The 14,416-nt window shown below is 46.3% G+C and overlaps 1 protein-coding gene across 1 annotated transcript; it reads right to left on the reverse strand.

Annotated features, from left to right (window-relative positions):
* Nucleotides 1–157: 157 nt before the first annotated feature.
* On the reverse strand, nt 158–12,254 carry dph5 (diphthamide biosynthesis 5). The gene is made up of 7 exons (XM_012841942.3): nt 11,837–12,254; nt 11,151–11,275; nt 9,421–9,529; nt 5,438–5,558; nt 3,056–3,095; nt 639–742; nt 158–409 (listed from the first exon to the last, which is right to left on the reverse strand). Exons 1-7 carry the CDS (start codon nt 11,969–11,971, stop codon nt 174–176), a joined length of 870 nt encoding a protein of 289 aa, XP_012697396.2. The 5' UTR covers nt 11,972–12,254; the 3' UTR covers nt 158–173.
* Between the last annotated feature and the right edge of the window lie 2,162 nt (nt 12,255–14,416).

A 14,416-nucleotide genomic window follows, 5' to 3' on the forward strand; every position in this document is an offset into this window, starting at 1 on the left:
GAGGGTAATGAAGCTGACTCAGCTGTTGCAGACCTCAGGCGCACATCACTTTCAACGCTCTCATAACCTCTCTGCAACTCCCTCACAACGCTCTCGTAACCTTTCTCATCACCATGACATCCCAGCGTCCTACTCTTACAGCATCCCCCCCCCCCCCCCCCCCCATGCTGTGTTTATGATACGTAGGTGGAGCTGTCTGTCATCTTCAGGCTTTGCAGCCCATTGGTCTGTGAGGAAAAGAGGCGGAGCATGTCGACCTCCAGCGGGTGCAGGTGTCCCGTGACGATCATGGAGTGTAGGGGGCCACCCAGGTCACATGACGCCAGCTCACGCAGCGCACCTGCCTGGATCACCTGGTCCTCCGCACCCACGCGGGCCAAGCCTACACACACTGTCTCTTCAGTCAGCACTGACGCGCACACACACGCGCACACACACACACACACACACACACACACACACACACACACACACACACACACACACACACACACACACACACACACACACACACACACACACACACACACACACACACACACACACACACACACACACACACACACACATTAGTATGTCACACAAGTGAGTCTGTATGTATGTATGTGTGTGTGTGCGTGCGTGTGGTAGAGACTTACCCAGCTCATCTCCACGTTCACGGCGGTTCTGGACAATCTCGAGAAGCTGGCCAGCAGCCTGTGCCACAGTCATGTAGCGAGGAGGCTCATAGATCTTTCTGCCTCTACAGAGAGGAGAGAGAGGAAGAGGAAAGGACAGATGACTTTGGACAGTAGGTGAGAGGAGGACAGGGTTTTCAGGAGGGGAGATGATTGGGGGGAGGGTGCAGATTTAGGAGGCCCCATCCTCTGACCGGTGAGATGCAGGTGGAGTCTTCACACCTCTCCACCTCAGCTTCACACCTTCACACCTCTCCAGATTCACACTTCTCGACTCAGCTTCACACCTCTCCACCTCCCTCCAGCTTCACATCTCTTGACCTTTCTCCTGCCTCAGCTTCCTGTCAGCCCTCCAACACAACCCCCTCCCTCATGATAAGGGTAACTATACCAACAAACACCTCCTCCGTTACGATAAGGAGACATAACACACACACACAGACACACATACTGCTGAGTATGGGAGCACAGGGGTGAAAACACAGTTATTCACTGCTTCCTTCTGGGGGTGGGGTCAAATCAGCGGGACAGGAGACAGAAATCGGCTGCTGTCTTGAGATGGAGTGGTGGGGCATAGTGATGCAGTGTGTGTGGGGGGGGGGGGGGTATTATTTCGCCTGTCCAGACAGAACTAGGGGCCAAATGGGCCCCCGCAATGTGATTCCATCAGTGCTGTGTGCAGAACGTGACGAGGGCCTCTTCAGGCGGCAAATGGACCTGAGCCCCAGCACAGCCAGCCCAGGGTCCCATCTGCCCCAGATACCACAGAGGAACAGAACCTTTTCCCTCCACGGCACAAACATTCCGCCCTGACCAAAATCACAGAGTGTGTGTTTGTCCTGTCTCCTGGAGAGGGAGAGGGAGAGGGAGAGGGAGCGAGCACCATCATGAATCTGGGAGGAATTAGGGCCTCTTTCAAGACGGGACACGGCACACACACACACACTAAAGATGTTTATGGGGTTTATGGGATGGGGGTGTGTTGGGTTACTGTTGTTCACATTGGAGGAATAATGATGGGGTAAACTGCGAGGTGAGTGAGCGAGCAAGTGTGTGTGTGTGAATGCTGCCCTTCACAATCAGCTCACAGGTTTGTGTGTGTGTGTGTGTGAGGTTGAACATGCGGACACATGCTATGAGGTTAAATCATCTCTCAGAGGCTAAGATGATAAAATGTGTTTCCCTGGACACTGCAGAGGATGCTGGGATAGTGGAGGGCCATCCAACATAAACACACCAGCCTGTGTATGAGCTCTTCTCTCTCTCTCTCTCTTACTGTTAAAGGTCGGGATAGCTTTGCGTCTTGAGCAAGATGTAATCTCAAAGAGGACTCAGGAGGTAGAAGATGGTCATAAAGATGGGCTTTATTTCACCCAACTAAGGCCCATAAGGCAGTAAAAACAATGACAAAAAGAAATGAATATAAATAAACTTTTCAAAAAGACGAATATCTCGGCATCATAGCCACAAATAAATGAGCAATTAGCAATCGACTAATAAGTAAAAAGGACTACATTTGCTAGTCCATGTGAGAGCTCGTAAGACTTACGCCGTATTAACACGACAACTCTCCCGAACAAAGAAAAGGCACGTTTAAATAGCCTAGACAAACACCTGTAATTGGCTCATGTCAATAATGACTCTCAGGTGTGTCATCGGCAGGTACCAACACCTTGGCTCACAGCAGCCATATTTAAACAATCAATGTCCCACATAGCTGGGAAAATGGACTACACCAACGTAGTCATCAAGGCTAAATGACGGCATAGCCGACATATTATAAAGCAGCCAATAACCATTAGAATACAAACGATCCAAAAATAACTCGGATTGACCCGGGAGTTTTAAAACTCGCGCTTAATCGCGCCATATTCTCTAAACAAATGTACACAAGACGAAACACTAGATAACGGTAGGACAACAGTATGAAATATGACAATGACGTGAGATTTTAACCTAAATAAACGGAACATTTGAGAGACAAGACATTGAATAGTGCGGTGATTGTAAACAGACAAATATACATATAAATGCATCTCTAACTGTAAACGGACATGAACCACAAACACGCAAAACACACACAAAACACCTGCACCCAGTCCGGTAAAGGCAGCAGCCTACAGGCCGCAGTGGCGGGTCACACAGGTGCCCCGTCACACTTACACACACACACACACACACACACACACACACACACACACACACACACACACACACAAACAACACAACTCCTTTCTTATAAACCACTGGAACAGATGTAAATCAGAATAAACCATCCACCAGACAGCCCTTCTCAGTTCTCTCTCTCTCTCTCTCTCACACACACACACACACACACACACACACACACACACCAGTAAGGGAAAAAGGATTCTCACCTCATCAGATTCTGCATAGATTGCTCTTTGACTTTGATATCTGGAAGAAGAAAGGAACACAGTGAGTGTGTGTGATTTGATCAGCCATGTTTTCACAGTGTGTGTGTGTGATTTGATCAGCCATGTTTTGAGTGTGTGTGTGTGTATGTGTGATTTGATCAGCCATGTTTTGAGTGTGTGTCTGTGTGTGATTTGATCAGCCATGTTTTGAGTGTGTGTGATCAGTCCTTGAGTTTTACAGTCCTCTGAGTCTGAAGTCTCTGGTGATACAGTCAGTCCATAACCTGCAGTTCATCCTGCAAATACACTCTCTAAATTATTAACTATTATTATTATTATAATCATTATTATTATTATTGTTGCTATTATTATTATCATTATTACTACAGGCACTGAATGGTTCGGAGGTAGGTATGATTTTTTTTAGACCTCACGTGTGTAATTATAGTTTATAATAAAGTGGAATCAGCAGCAAAGCTTCAGTCAACCATTAAAGTTCAGAACTTTTGAACCGGGCCTTCGATCGGCTCATGGTGCATTAGATCGACCCAGGGGTCTGGGTACCGGTGTAGCCACATCTTTAATGTTACACACACAGACACTCTGTGAATCGTTTCACCCCTACAATCTACAGTCAAGAGTGAGTCAGGGTGTATGTGTGTGTACAGAATGGGTAATCAATAAGACAGCCAGCCAGCCAGCCAGCCAGCCAGCGCCCCCCCCCCCCCCTCCCACACACACTTCCTGGCATCTGGAAACTTCTGGGAATAACATAGATGCCCCCAGATACTGTGAGGTGAGTGTGTTTGGGGGTGGCAACCTCTATGTCGCTGTGTCTATACTGGCACTCATGTTTAGTACCTTATTACTCTCACACACACACACACACACACACACACACACACACACACACACACACACACACACACACACACACACACACACACACACACACACACACACACACACACACTCACACGCACACTCACACGCTCGCACGTATACGCACGCGTGCACGCACGCACGCACACAAATACACTTACTGAAACACACACATCGAGGTTGAGCCACTGGGGAATATAAAAAAAACAGGTGCCCCAGGTTGTGTGTGTGAGTTTCTGTGTGTGTGTTTAATGTGTATCATGCCCCCAACAGCTTTGTGAAAGTCCACATAAATCAAGGGTGTGTTTTAACCATCTGCCACACACACACACACAGAGTCATATGTGCACACAGACCCTCTCATGTACAGTCACACTCACATACTCAGTGACACACGCACACACACGCACACACACACACACAGAGAGCAGCTTTCTGGGTTGATGTCCCTGGGGCCCATCTCTGATTTAGAGGGAAATGAGAGTGTGCAGTCTTTGTGGTAATTTTAGGGGGGTCGGTGGGAGGGCTCTGTGGTAATTTTGGGTGTTGGGGGGTAGATCCCTGGGGTCGCGTGTCTTTGATGGATTGGGGGCGACTGGTGCTCTTGATTGCACAGGGCCGAGACAATGCACTACCCCCAGGTCAGTGTGTACGCCCCACCCCTGCACAATACCCCCAGGTCAGTGTGTACCCCCCACCCCTGCGCAATACCCCCAGGTCAGTGTGTATCACCCCCACACCTCCTGCCCCCTGCCCAATATGCCCACACCCTCAGGGTAGTGTGTACCTCGGCCACACATAAACACACCCACCCCTCCCCCCCCACACACACACACACACACACACACCCACCCACACACACACACACACACAAACACCCCCGCCCGCACACACCCCTCCCACACACACACCACTTGAGAACAATGGTGGGGGCACCCAAAGGAACAGCCAGTGAGGGATGTTATTGGGCCTGCAACCCATCAAAAGTGTGTGTGTGTGCACCTGACCTCTAGTGTTAACTCACCCAGCACACACACACGGGACCTCTAGGAAATTGCTGACACATGTATGGCTTTCTGTTGCTCAATGTTGTTAATATCCCCCCCATACACACACACACACACTCTATAAAGACATTCACCTAGATGGCAGTGGGTATGCATCGCACACATACACACACACACACTCTATAAAGACACTCACCTAGAAGGCAGAGGGTGTGCATCACACACACACACACACAACCACAAACACACCCTCTCTCTATATATATAAAGACACTCACCTAGAAGGCAGAGGGTGTGCATCTCACACTCTCTCTCTCTCTCTCTCTCTCTCTCTCTCTCTCTCTCTCTATAAAGACACTCACCTAGAAGGCAGAGGGTGTGCATCTCTCTCTCTCTCTCTCTCTCTCTCTCTCTCTCTCTCTCTCTCTCTCTCTCTCTCTCTCTCTCTCTCTCTCTATATATATATATATATATATATATAAAAGACACTCACCTAGAAGGCAGAGGGTGTGCATCCCAATGTCTCGGTTCTTCTTGATTTTGTCGTAGAAACTCTCTGGCCTCCAGGTGTCTGTCCAGAACACGATGGACACTGTCTCTCCGAAATTGTACAGCTGCCAGAGAAAAGGTGAAAGGAGAAAGTGTCAATAACAACAACCACTTCACCGGTCAATAACAACAGATTTCAATTGTTAACCGCACTTTCTTCAAAACACAACACACAATTATCTGCTTTAGACACAAATTTCAATTGTTAACCACACTTTCTTCAAAACACTAAACACCATCCTCTCTACTTTGCACACTTCATCAATGCCAAAACCTCCTTGTGTTCAGACAGAACACACTGCTATTCAATTGGCAAAACTTCCATTTCCAAGGCTGTTGTGCAATTTGAAATCAAAGCTTTAGCAATATGATGGCCACAGGTTAGCTCCTGGTTTGGAGAACAATTGATGGCAACATTAAAGTGAGAGGTGATCAGAAAGGCAGAGGAGTGAGAGTAAGAGGAGGAGGAGGAGGAGGAAGAGGATGAAGAGAAAGAGCAAGAAGGAGAGCCATTATCTCTGATGAGATTCAGGCCACTGTGGTCAACCATGGTTTGACCATGCAGGAGGCTGGCCAGAGGGTTCAACCAAATATAGGCCGCTTCTCAGTTGCATCCATTCTCTGGACATTCAGAAGAGGGAATAGGTAAGAAACACTACTATGACAGGAAAACACTAGTTTGAATGCCTTATCAGGAGCATAGTATTCTTGTATTTTCCATTGTACTGTATCTGTAAAATTACGTAAACAAATACAAAGTGCAACCATTGATGACCAAGACATATTCCTAAACATCAATACAGTGAGCCTAGCCACAGTGGACTGTGTTCTAAGGCGGAACACCTTGAGAATAAAGCAGGTGTACAGGGTGCCTTTTGTCAGAAACTCCGACAGTCAAACAGTTATGCTATGACTATGTGCAAGTAAGTCATATACATTTCCACAACTGATTGCGTCCTGACACATTACTGTACTGTATTGTAATCCAATCCAATGTTACAGTTTTTCTCGATTGCTTACACACATGAAGCATGCCTCGTTTTCTCAAAACTCTAAACCACTCACACAAAATGCAACAACATTCACAACACTGCGTAGGTCTATTTCTGATACAACATTGTCAATATTGTCTTGAGCTAGAACAGGATGCAGTAGTTTTTTGTCCTTTTTTATTTTACATTTTTCTTTCTTTTTTGTTGTTGACTGTACTGGCCTATATCCTATTGTTTGTTCTGTGCAAATCATTTACACATTCAGTTGTGTTTGCTGTGATGTATAGGCTACAGCACTTTTGGAAAAAATAAAGAAATATTTTAGTTGTTACTGTATATTTGTGTGTTGTTTTATATTTGAGTAAAAACATTATACAGTTATATTTTACTACAGGAGTAAGCGTACAGTAACATAATGCTCCTGATAAGGCCTTCATACTGGTGTTTTCCCATTTCATAGTAGTGTTTTCCATTGAGCACATCAGTGTTTAATCGACGCTTAGAATGTCTACTCATATAATGGGCTGTGTTTGTCATTTGAAAACAAAATACCCTTTTGCAAAGTTGCATTTTGCAGGAGATATAAAGGGTTTTGCATTTTGTGTGAGTGGTTTTGGGATTTGTGTTTAGAGTTTTGAGAAAACGAGGCATGCTTTCAAAAAATGTGTGTTAGCAATCGAGAAAAACTGTAATAACAAAAAGCTATGATAGCATGTAACACGATAACAACCATTTAGACAAACATTCTGCAAGACTGACTATCTGCAGGTAGGTACAAAGGTATGACATACACAACACGACTGTGGTACTGTGGAACACACCATGAACACACACATAAACACACCAGTGTTAAAAAAACATGGTAGAGTTCCCTCTCAAGCACATAAACACACAGACACACACATAAACACACACACACACACACTTGACTCAGCCCTCTCTTAGGGCCCTTTTTGTCTCAGGAATCGACCTTAAAATATGAATCTCCTCACTTACCACAAACCACCTCAAATCATGTGTGTGTGTGTGTGTGAAAGAGTGTTATTGTTTGCCCATGTGAGGGTGCGTGTGTGTGTGTGTGTGTGTGTGTGTGTGTGTGGTGAGCTGGACCTTGTGAACAGGCCCTGATGTCTGAGGTAGATTGGTAGCTTTTAGTACCAGAGACAAGGTGCTTCCTGTTATTGTGTGTGAATGTTTGCGCTTATGTGAGTGTGTCCGTGTGTGTATCCATGTGTGTGCATGTGTGTGTGTGAGAGAGAGAGACGTCACAGCTAGTACAGAGAGAAGTGGTATTCTGGAGACTCATGCTCTGGTCAACAATCTCATGCTGCACAGGAAGAACGCACGCACGCACGCACGCACGCACGCACGCACGCACGCACGCACGCACGCACGCACGCACGCACGCACGCACGCACGCACGCACGCACGCACGCATGATGTCACATATGAGATTTCTGAAGTGTGTGTGTGATGTCACATGGGAGATTTCTTAAGTGTGTGTGTGGGAGAGATAGAGAGAGACGTCACAGCTAGTACAGAAAGAAGTGGTATTCTGGAGACTTGTGCTCTGGTCAACAATCACATGCTGCACAGGAAGAACACATGCGAGGCGCGCGCACACGCACACGCACACACACGCACACACACACTCCTTTGGGCTGGATCCATGTTTCTGAACCTTATCTCAGCCCAATACAGTGACTCTATGGCAGACATGTCAGGTGTGTGATGTCACTGAACTGTGTGTGTGATTGGGATGTCACATTGGAGATTTCTGAAGTGTGTGTGTGATGTCACATATGAGATTTCTGAAGTGTGTGCGTGCGCGTGTGATGCCTCCAGCTGACCGCTAGTGCTGCTAAACAACTTTCAGCTACATTCACACACACACACACAGCTACATTCCACTTCAACTGGAGTAAACAAACGATGAGGTCACACCCAATCAAAACAGAGAGACAAAGAGAGAGAGGGGGGGGTTAGTAATGGAAAGAGAGAGAAAAAGGGTCAAAGAGAAAGTGGGTGGTGGTAGAAAGAAAGAGGGGAGGGGTAGAGAGCGAGAGGGTGAGGGTGAGACAGAGAAAGGGTCAGAGATGGGGGGGGGGGGGAGTAGAAATGTAGAAAGAGGGAGAAAGGGAAAGAGAGAGGAGAGGTAGAAATATGGAGAGAGGGAGAGAGAAAAGAGGTAAGAAGGAGGAGAGAGGCGCTGCCTGTTCCCTGTCCCTAATTAAAGACCCAGCGCTTCTCTGTAGACTGGGCTTTGTGTTAACGGCCTCGCAATTACCCTGTGTGGAGCGTGTGGAGTGTGTGATCAATGTGTGTGTGTGTGTGTGATCAATGTGTGTGTGTGTGGAGTGTGTAATCAATGTGTGTGTGTGTGTGTGTTTTCTGTGTCATTGTTTTCCGACCTGAGAGTGTATTTATGATGAATTAGTATGGTGAGTATGGCCTCTAAGAGATCATGTTTTCATGCTGTGGAGTTGTGATGTGTACATTCATTTTATGTTCAGTGTATATGGTGTGTGCGTGTGTGTGTGTACTAAACTTGTTTTGCATCTGCCAAAATGATCCTTCACAAATTAAGGCCACAGCATGTGCACACCCACACACACACACACACACACACACATTGTGTCCTCTGACAGGTCAATAGCCCTGCAGGTTATTCATGGGCCGTCCCTTGTGCTGATGGACACGCCCCCTCTCATACCCCCCCACCGTCATGCATTTCACCTCCTCATTTCATCCTCCCCTCTCCCTCTCTTTCTTTCTCTCCCTCCCTCTTCTCTTCTCTTTCTCTCCCTCCCTTCTCTTTTTCTCTATCAGTTCTTGTGTTGGTGTGTTTATACGTGTTGATTCTGTGGGTGATCAGTGCCAGCTCTGTGTATTTGTAATCATTGCTGACGGGGTGTGTGTGTGTGTTTAACCCCACCTGTAGGCCACAGCAGCCCACAGCGTTCATGATGGATGCGTTGTGGATGACGCGGTACGGTATCCCATCATTCACTGCTCTCAGGACCAGGTCGCTGTGCGTGGTGGCACTAGAGGAAACAACACACACCACAAGTCAGACACACACCAGCTCTGAGTCTCTTTCTCTTACACACACACACACACACACACACACACACACACACACACACACACACACACACACACACACACACACACACACACACACACACACACACACACACACACACACACACACACACACACAACTCAACCGTGACAACTCAGCTGCTGCCTTGAGGCCCATCATCAGAGCTGATTAGCGTTGCCATAGTAACTGATGACAGCAAGGCATGCATATATCTCATAGTTCAGGCAACCCCCCCACCCCAATCAGTTTCCCCTTTCTCCAAATATATCATTACATTTTATTAAAACCACGCATTCCTCCCTGACTCTCTGTAAAACACACAGACGCACACACACACACGCAGACACACGTACACACACACACAGACACACACTCAGATTTGCCATGGTGGAAAATGAGTGGCTGGCCCTCTTCATGTGGCTGCAGCTGGTTTGGCCTGCAGAACGCCGAGCGCTGAGCTCAACATTTTGTGCTGTGGTTGCCGTGACTCCTCGCTTCAGCTGCCTGCGCAGATGGGTGTGTGGAGGGAATCATCCGCGTCAGAATCATTCCAGAACTTTCCATGTGCGTTTCCACAGAGCCTGAGGTCCGAGCCGGCAGCCCCCCTCTCCACCCGGGGATCGACCCATTTGGGCTTCACTCGCTGGATTCTGGGTTCTGCTGCAGAACTACTCCTTCGGTGCAGCAGTGTTCCGCTTGGATACACGCCTCTCCAACTAAACCATTTCCTTCCCCGCACCCTACTGTAATAACTCAGCCATTGCAAATTACAGAGAGAGAGAGTCAGAGAGAGAGAGTCAGAGAGAGAGAGAGAGAGAGAGAGAGAGATTGAGTGAGATTATTCAACCGGCCTTTCTCTGTCTGGGTGTGTGGTTAGGAGTCATGGCAACCCATGTCATTCTGGTGGAATGTTTGAAGAGGAGAGGAGAGAGGGAGGAGAGGAGAGCGTGAAGTTAATAGCCGGTTCTGCTGAGGGGATTTGACAAAGCTCAGTATCCAGCTGGATCTGGTTTCCATAGATATTCCAGCAACCACAGCTGACCAGAACAACCAGAGGCAACAAGGACACCGCCTGGACCACTGCAGAGGAACTACAGAACTACTGGAACAACCTGGTCCACTGCAGAGGAACTATTGAACTACTGAAACTACCTGAGTTTGGGACTGCTAGGCTGAATTAATGGATTCAGGTGGATGCATCTCATGTCTTCCTCTCCCCATGTCCCTCACTCAAATACGTCCTCCTCGTCCCATGTCCCTCACTCAAACAAATCCCCCTCTCCCCATGTCCCTCACTCAATTACGTCCCCCCCTCCCCATGTCCTCACCCGTATGGGTCCCCCTCTCCCCATGTCCCTCACTCAAATACGTCTTCCTCTCCCCATGTCCCTCACTCAAACACGTCCCCCTCTCCCCATGTCTCTCACTCAATTACGGCCCCCCCTCCCCCATGTCCCTCACTCAAACACGTCCCCCTCTCCCCATGTCCCTCACTCAAACACGTCCCCCTCTCCCCATGTCCCTCACTCAATTACGTCCCCCCCTCCCCATGTCCTCACCCGAATGGGTCCCCCACCACCAGGAAGGCCACGTCTTCAGCGTCGGCTCCCCTCAGGATCTCTGCTGCCTCCTGCTCCACCATGTCCCGGTCTGCTAGCACCAGCTCACGCCCGTAGTACTCCTCCTGAGAATACACACACACACACACACACACACACACACATCATCCAGACAAACACATCCAGAAACACACACAAAGGCACAGTCTGAAGCCCACAATCGTGCGTGCAGTACTGAGCAGACAAGCACTGGTGGGACAGACCGAGCCAGGCGCCACCCTGCTATAGTCTCAGGGAGAGTTTATACTCAAACCATAGGTTCAGAAATGCTCATAGATCACACCCTGCACAGAACACAAACCACATTATCATATCCAGCATTTGTCAATTCATATAAACCCTTTCACTTTTCTCCGAAGTGTTCTTGCACAGCTGAAACCACAAAACAACTTACCTCTGATACAGACTGTAGCAAGATGTAGAAGTTAATTAACTGCAAACCATGAACTAACATGTCAGTGGTTAAGGTGTTTCCTATTGTCAGCCTTTAAACTTACTATATCAACACACAGAAAGCTGCCTTAAGCACTGATTATATATAGTCCTGCACTAACACTGGTGCCTAAATATGATTAAACATCAAAAAACCTGTAAAAGCACTTCTGCATGATGAGAACACCACCTACCAGTGCTTCCTTCCCCACTGTCAGTATGGACGTGTATGCTTCAAGATACACACGGCTGCATTGGCGCACTATTTCAAGACCTTTAACAGTAATATCCTTAGCATCTCCGAGGCCAAGTCCGATTAAGTACAACATTTCAGTTTATGTCGCTTTAAAGTCAGGAATGATAATAGGGCTGAGGGTTAGATTGTGACGAGTTAGCCTGTCAACTTTAGCTGTGTAGAATCCAGTATAAGAAGAAATCGCCGTTAACAAACTTGTTAAATGGTTAAGTACATACGAGTAAGTAAGATTTATGTTTTAGCGGTGCAACACATCTGACACGTAAACGCACACATTAATAAATTGATCATACAACGTTACACTGTCGAATCAGAACATTCACATGTTGTCGCATACTGGCAACTGAAACACGACTTGCCGTAAAGCTCTACAAATTTACGCCAGTTGCGCGACTAGAGCGCTGCTCGGCTACTGCTTCCAGCTGCCCACTGAAGTAATGTATCTTCTGCCGCCTAGGTGACACGCAAGGGGAGACATATCGCGCAATAGCTAAGGGGAGTCCTGAAATCATATTTCTGCACATATAGATTGTCCGTTTGGAGCTTGCAGCCTTAAGTCTTTTCTGTAATTCAGCTGGCCAGAGCTGAGTACCGGCTACTAATTCGAAAGGATATGATAAATACGAAATACATTCGTTTTTCATAGGTACTCGCAGTTCTAAGTGTGGATTGTCATATCCTTGGCAGTCCTAGAAGTGCTTTCTTTCTAATCTACTTGGGGTTGAGTTTTTCTCACACTGGTATGTAGACTAGAGGATTGTGATTCAGATGTGTGATGGAATTTAGCTGTGGACGGTCCATCTGTGTGTTGCTACAGACTCTCTCTCTCACACACACACACACACACAAAGTAAGTGGAATGGGCTTGGGCTCAGTTTAGTCATCAGATGCTTTGTAAATTAATCTCAGGGGAGAAGCAATTGGTAGTGTGTGAGCACACACACACAGCCTGTGAGACTGCTGTTTTGGCCACCTCAGGTCTTGTTTGGGGTCTCCCAACCTCACCAGTCCTCACGCTGGTCGAGTTTTCACCTGTTTGCTTCTTCTAAATCAGGTGTTTTTCTAAGATTTAACTTTGTCTAACTCTTTCTTTGATTTGATTTTGTTTATATGACAAAGTGGTTCTTACATATACTACAATGCGTCAAAACTTCAAAAACTTGATTTTCACTGGAGGCGTCTTTAAAGAGCTCTCCCATGGTTTTAATTTCCCCCAGTTAATAACAGAACTCACTCACCCAAACTTAATTTAACTTTTTTAATTTCCTTTAATTGAGCTGATCTTCTGTAACAGACCTGACACACATGTTGCGAGTGGAGTCTTAGACATGGGGAGGAGTGATCACTGTCCCATACTTTGAATTCAGGACATGAGACTGAAAAGTGAAAAGACATTTTAAACATTTTAATGAGAGCTTTTTTACATGACCTTTTACACAATGACTTATCAGATACCCTCAACATACCTGCTGTTGATCTGGTTTTATCATATTTTACCAAAGCTTTTAACTAACTGTGTTTGACAAACATGCAGCTTTTAAAAAGATGTATTGCAGAATTAGAAATATGGTACTGAACCAAGCCTCCTGCACTGCATTTCTCCAGAAAAATGGCTTGGGCACCTGCAAGGTAAACTAATGAACCCTCCTGTTGGCTTACCTTCAGACACCAAGGTATCAAGTGCACAATCCTGGGGATTTCTGGAAAACAGTTAAGTCTCGAACTGGCCACTACAGCTCCTGCTTGCCTGCTAGCATCTCAACCCTAACCCTAACCCAGAGTACTGACTGACTGAGCATCAACAGGCCCCAGAGTACTGACTGAGACCTAAGAGATCTGTACTGATATTTAACAGACAAGTTGCAGCAGCTGGGTATCTATTTGCTCATGTTGTCTCTGACACGGATAAGCGATCAATGACACGGATAAGCGATCAATGTCCAGTATGTTCCTTGCAGCTCGAGGCCGCTCAGCAAGTAGTTGTTTTAACCTGACCATGTTGGATTCAATCCAAGTACATCATGTGTTGGAAACCATTGTTGCAAGGAAATTAACTGGTGATGAAAAGCTTGACCCACTTTTAGAGAGAGAGGTTAAAGGTTAAAAGGCACTGACTTGGCAGAGCCAGGCCGAAGTTCATTAGTGAAAGGTTTGGTTAAAGTGGACTGACAGCATTGTGGACCAATCCCTTTCAACTGAATGAGTCCGACGAGATTCTAGTGTAAGAAGACGGCACACACACACACACACACACACACAGGATTTATTTAGGTCTTTAACTTATTTTATTCTTTTACTTAGTTCTTACTTTTTACTTCTGTTATTATTATCTTATTTATTTATTACTATACCTTAAATACTTTTCTCATTCTTATTTTCATTATTAATTTTACTATTTACTATCGTTTTTTTTAACACTTCTTTTTCATGTTTGTAAAATTTTACATATTGTGGTGCCTTTGCAAATTAGGGTTTTTCCCTTAATGTGTTTTCTGAGGCTTAAATAAAGAACTGAAAT

The sequence above is a fragment of the Clupea harengus genome, chromosome 10, assembly GCF_900700415.2.
Source record: "Clupea harengus chromosome 10, Ch_v2.0.2, whole genome shotgun sequence".
NCBI lineage: Eukaryota > Metazoa > Chordata > Actinopteri > Clupeiformes > Clupeidae > Clupea > Clupea harengus.

Bases quoted from the DNA above. Each gene is read 5' to 3' on its own strand.
- dph5 (XM_012841942.3), bottom strand. From the start codon at position 11,971: ATGTTGTACTTAATCGGACTTGGCCTCGGAGATGCTAAGGATATTACT. The intron at 11,276-11,836 runs GTAGGTGGTGTT...GTGTATTCTCAG, and splicing joins CAGTGGGGAAGGAAGCACTG to GAGGAGTACTACGGGCGTGA. The intron at 410-638 runs GTAAGTCTCTAC...TGTGCGCGTCAG, and splicing joins TGAACGTGGAGATGAGCTGG to TGCTGACTGAAGAGACAGTG.